Source organism: Balaenoptera physalus, assembly GCF_965194825.1.
Source record: "Balaenoptera physalus genome assembly, chromosome: 5".
Taxonomy (NCBI): domain Eukaryota; kingdom Metazoa; phylum Chordata; class Mammalia; order Artiodactyla; family Balaenopteridae; genus Balaenoptera; species Balaenoptera physalus.
In genome coordinates this window covers 137,519,910-137,525,909 of record NC_138884.1, presented here as the reverse complement: position 1 = coordinate 137,525,909, position 6,000 = coordinate 137,519,910, and the positions used below count along the sequence as shown (strand labels likewise).

General features: G+C 34.9%; 1 protein-coding gene across 2 annotated transcripts in view; it reads left to right on the top strand.

Annotated features, from left to right (window-relative positions):
* The window catches only part of SCLT1 (sodium channel and clathrin linker 1), a 232,580-nt gene that overhangs the window by 111,054 nt on the left and 115,526 nt on the right, over positions 1-6,000 (top strand). For both annotated transcript variants that reach the window (XM_082462157.1, XM_082462156.1), the window contains exons 10-11: positions 2,132-2,222; positions 5,888-5,979. In XM_082462157.1, the coding sequence (XP_082318283.1) occupies positions 2,132-2,222; positions 5,888-5,979 (183 nt within the window). The remainder of the gene's footprint in view (positions 1-2,131; positions 2,223-5,887; positions 5,980-6,000) is intronic.

Here is a 6,000-nt window from a genome sequence, read left to right as displayed (position 1 = left end):
AGCCCACGTGCAGCAGCGAAGACCCAACGCAGCCAAAAAATAAATAAATTTTTTTAAAAAAAAGAATTTTTTATCATCAGATAACTTTTTTTTTTTTTTTTTGCAGATAGGATGCATTATAGAGGATGAATTAAAGAGAATACCAGCAGTAAAGAGATCAGTTTGGAATCTATTGAAATAGTCCTGGGAAATAATGATGAGGCCAATGGTTGGGCCATGGAAGTGGAAACGGATTACACAACTGAGGGACAATTTAGAAGTAGAATCGTTAGGCAGATTAGATAGAAATCAGGAAACCATCTACTATAGAATTTTTGTTTGGGCAGATTATCTTATCCACCTCCCCGTTGTTGGAGATGAGACCACTGAGACAGTCTTGTGGTCAAGTGAATTGCATTAAGCTACATCACTGGTTAGTGACAGAACTGGGTTCCTGACCCTAGGATTCTCCCATATTGCACCTCATTCCCACTGTGGCTCTAACAATTTTTTTCTTTAATCATGCTCTGATCTTACATTTGTTTACACTTAACAGTGCACTTTAATGTACATTATCTATTTTGAGGTTTTCAGCAACCCCATGACATAAGTAGAATAAGCATTATTATCCCCTTTCTGAAGGCAAGAAAGCCAAGTCACAGTGGGTGCTATGCTTATTCAGAAGTTGCTCAGTTTTAGCATTACTATATAAAATCTTACTCCTTAAGTTTTTCTTTTTACAATATATGGAATTTTATAACTGGTAGTTTTGTTGATTGATTCATATAGTAGATGCACTCCTGAAATTGTCTCTAAGCTTAGATTTTGCATGCATTAGTGTAAGGTGGTTTTGGAGTTGTTTTTGTTTTGTCATTTGGTGAATCATTTTGCAAGTAGAAAAATTTTATGCCTAATAAACTCAGATTTTTATAAATTGGATTCATTTAAAGCAAAGCATATTCTTAAGTGCTTAATCTTATGAAATATTATTGGTATCACTTTTTCTGGTGGACAGTATATCATAGAGGACTTGGTTTAAATACCAATTTCATTCTTGTTTGTGAATCCTTGGGCAAGTTGGCAAACCTGTCACCCTCACTCTTTTGACTTCAGTTTGATATAATAAAAGTACTTATTTACAGGTATTGTGTTAAGTGAAACGATGTTTACAAAGCATTTAGGACAGTTCCTGGAACCTAATAACTACCTGATACATTTTAGCTATTAGATTTTTATTTCCTGTTTTTATGCTAACCAATTATGTAATTATAAATATTGTTAGAGTCAAAAGTAATGAAGTAACATTTGCTGTGAGTTTTGCATCAAATAATTTCTTTAGGTTCAACAGCACTAATATGATTTATATTTATAATACATACATGAAATATAATTAGGAAACAAGTATGGGCAGTTCCTACACTAAAGTACCTTCCTTCCTAAAACTGTATGTTTTTTTCCATAATCCACATGTTCTGTATTTACACATAGTGTTTAATTGGTATAATATTAAAAATCTTTTTTTCTGATTCAGAAAGTCTTATTTTTTTATTCTAAAATCTTTGGGGAGTCAAGAAGATATTGAAACTTATTTGATACTACTAGAACATTCAAAAACTTGTCCTTTTTGTCCTTTGCAGCTTCAGTCTCAGAAGAAAGTAAATATTAGACCATCTTGAGACAAATGTTTCAGTTCATTATGTTAAGTGATTATATAATACAGACTAATGGTGTTTAAGGAATGATCAAGGTGTTGAAACCTAGGTTCATTTTCATAGAAAGGCCAGTCAGCGATATTTCGCTAACTCTGTTCAGGAAATTATAGACATAACTATATTCTGCTTAATGCACTGACATTCTTGTTAGGTAATTTATCAAGATGATAAAGTTCTTCATGAAATCTATTGAATTATTTGAGTATAAAGCGTAATTTATCCAAGTAAAGTATTAATGATTCCCACTTTGTACTCATCCCTTTAGCTATATTTTTTCATCTTCACACTCTTCGACATAAAGGAATCTTTCAGTATTTATCCCTTACATTCATTTTTAGGTGTATCGTGGTTGGTACTGATTTTACCAAATTTAGATTTCTAATTTAAAAAATTTTTATGGTCTATGAAAACAGTGTTTGTTAATTTACTTTGTATTTTAGGCAAGCCAAGTTAGATCTGAGAGTTGCAGCAGCAAAAGTGGAAGAGTTAACTAAAGTGACTGAAGATCTTCAAGAACAGATGCAAAAGAAGGTATCTTCCTTTTTCTAAGACAGCTGGATGCAGATGCCTGTAGCTTTGTTTTCTATGTATTTTATTGTTGATCTGTTTTGGATTAGGTATTAAAGAGGATTGCTGGAAAATGAATTAATCATTTTATTGTCCTCAAAATATGAAATATGAAATTAGGAAGCTAAATTGTAACATTGGAAATAACTTTATTTCTATTCACTGTACCCTAAGTCAATAAACATCACAATATCATAATCATCCCTAAACACATCATTACTGAAATGCATGTTAATGTAAGATCAAGTTTTAGTTTGTTGGTTATATGTAGATGGAAAAGGAGTATTTAATCCTACGTTTTGTTTAATACTACATTTTGTGTTATTTATTGGCATAAAAGACTGGTTCTTTTTACATGTGATGGGGAAGTTTCAAGAAGGTGTCAAGGAAAGGTCAGGCTTTAGATTTAGATGGATCTAATTATTAAAATTCTAACTCTGGTACTTACTAGCTGTGTGACTTTTCTAAGACTTATTTCCTAGTCTGTAAAAGTTGGTTATAGATTTCCAATAATGGTAGACTTGTGAAAGGCTTATGCAAACCTTCTCATAGATAATAATAATAGTTTTAAAAATTGGATAAAATTTTTTTGAAACACTGCAGAGCACCCAAAAACAGTCACTGAAAGAGATAAGAATTATGAGTTTTTAACTTTCTGACCTGAAAGTTCTCCCTAATCCCCACAGCTATGGCTTCAGAAAACAAAAGCTTTATATGCTCTTACAGTAGTGCCCAAGATCAAAGTTTAGGACTAGAAAAGCAGTTGAAAATTTAAAGAAGAAATATTGGCAGCAAGAGAACCACACACAGAAAAAATTGAGACCCAAATTCTGAATGTTAACTCTGACCAAATCCATGGCTGACAACCAAACTATGCTTATGGGAGCTGGAGAGGGTCCCCAGGAAACCCAGTGAAAAAGTTGGCAGAGACCTGAGAGACATCTACTCTTGAAAGATAGAGCTATATGGAACTAGATGTTTAGGTTTTGCTGCTTTTTATAATTGAGTGCATTCCCGAGATGTGTGCAGCTTGAGCAGCCAAAAGCTGAAGCATCAATGTTTGAAGTATTAGTGGACAGAACCCAAAGCTGGCAGAGCAGCTGGAAATTACAGGGGAATCTGTAAGAGCAACAAAGCCACAAAGAGGAGGAGCCCTACCTCTGCCCAAATCTTGACGGATCCTCAAATTATGCAGGCACAGTGAGTTCCCCGGGAGCCTAGTTAGAAGAGCAACAGTGGAAAGAAATAAGAACGCATCACAGATGCCAGCTGCTGCACACTGTGGGGGACACACTTCAGAGTTTGAATCTAGGTAAGAGAATTGCCTAACTGAACAAAAAAAGCTAATAATCTTCAAAAAAAACAAAACAGAATCCAGAGAAACTGTGATTCATTATCTTTATTATCCAGTTTTCAATCAAAACTTACTAGACACCAAAGTATGACTGGTGGGGGATGGGGAGGAAGAAGAAGTTGATAGAAACTCATTTTCATTGAGTTTGGATTTAGCTGTTGGATTTAGCGGGCAAAGGCTTCAAATAAGCTATTATAAACATGTTCACGGAATTAAAGAAAATCTATTTTTAAATTAGAGTAAAATAAGATTTTAGTGAAGGAATGGATAGAGAATGTTTAATTGAGAACTAGAAAATAATTTTAAAAATAGAAATTCTAGAGTTTAAAAGTACAGCAACCCAAATAAAAATTTCATTAGATGGGCTCAAAAATTAATTGGAGTGAGCTGAAGAAATAATCAATGAACTTTAAAGCAGATCAATAGAAATTTTCCTGTTCAAAGAATAGAGTTTAAAAGATGAAAGAAAAATGAACAGGACCTCAGAGATCTGTGGAACAATATGAAGCAAGCCAATCGAAGTGTAATTGGAATTGCAGAAGTAGGGGGCAGAAAAGATGTTTAAAGAAATAATGGCTGAAAACTTCCAAAATTTGGTGGAAAACATTAGCAGATCCAAGACACTCAGTGAACCCTTAGTATGATAAACACAAAGAAAACCACTTTAAACACATCATGACAACACTGACAGCCAATTATACAGAGAAAACTTGAAAGCAGCAACAGAAAAATGGTATGAACAGGGAACAGAGATAAGAATAATGGCTGACCTCTCATCAAAAAATTGTGGAAGCAGAAAACACTGAGGTAATATATTTGAAGTGCTGACGGAAAAAAATGCTCATTAAGAATTCTATGTCCAGGGACTTCCCTGGTGGCGCAGTGGTCAAGAACCCACCTGCCAGTGAAGGGGACGCGGGTTCAATCTCTGGTTCGGGAAGATCCCACATGCTGCAGAGCAACTCAGCCCGTGTGCCACAACTACTGAGCCTGAGCTCTAGAGCCCGCGAGTCACAACTACTGAGCCCACTCGCCCTGGAGCCCACGCGCCGCAACTACTGAGCCCACATGCCACCACTGCTGAAGCCTGCGTGCTCTAGGGCCTGAGAGCCACAACCACTGAGCCCATGCTCTGCAACTACTGAAGCCCACGTGCCTAGAGCCTGTGCTCCACAACAAAAGAAGCCACCGCAATGAGAAGCCCGTGCACTGCAACAAAGAGTAGCCCCTGCTCACTGCAACTAGAGAAAGCCTGCGCGCAGCAACGAAGACCCAACGCAGCCAAAAATAAATAAATAAATAAATAAATAAATAAATAAATAATTCTATGTCCAGTGGAACTGTACTTCAAAAATGAGGGCAAAATAAAGGCATTTTCAGGTAAAGAAAAACTGGGAAATTTTGTCGCTTAGTGGAGCTGTCCTTCAAAAACTGCTGAAGGAAATTCTTCAGGCTGAAAGGAAATGACACCAGGTGACAACTCAGATATAGGAAGAAATTAAGAGCAACAGGAGTTGTAAATATGAAATAATACATGTACATAATTTATGTTTTCTTTTCTCTTGTCAATACCTTAAAAGACTTGACTGGATTTATAAAGTATGCACATACACTATATGACAACAAAGGCACTAAAACCTAGGATGTTTCATGGTAATAAATACACTGTAGCAAGGTTCCAGTGTTTTCTCTGAATTAATATTAACTAAATAAATTGGGATAAGTTAAAGATGCAAATTACAATCTCTAGAGCAACCACTAAAAAATAATTCAAAGAGATACAGCTAAAAGCCAATAGAAGAACACAACAAAAAGTAGGATAGGATGAACAGGAAATTTTTTTTTGAGATGATACAAATAAAACCTATTAATTTATTTTAAAGCGTCACTATTTAAAGTAGAAATATCCTATGATTATAATGGAATGCAGCATAACCTAGCTAAGAGAACATATTCTGAGGACATTATCTGCAAAACAAATCCCTGTGTTGTTGTTTTAGACTTGCGCTATAGAAATAGTTGGAATATTGATAGAAATCCATATGCAGTGACTGTTTTGATTTTTGTTTTACTAATATAGAATTGATAGTGAGGTTCTCCTCCCCCTTTTTTAGTATATGCATGGTTTGTTTCCAAAGTAATATTGCTTTAAACTTACATATGAAATTCTAGCAATATAATAACTTTACAGAGTGAACTGTTTTCTTTATGCTGTTTAATGATGTATTGAATTTTTACAAACTAAAAGTAAGCATCCAGTTTCTTTATTTTCTAGGAGGAGGATATGGTGTCTGCCCAAGGAAGAGAGGAAGCATCAGATAGGCGCTTACAGCAATTACAATCTAGTATAAAACAATCAGAAACAAGGTAAATTGCTAAATACATCTA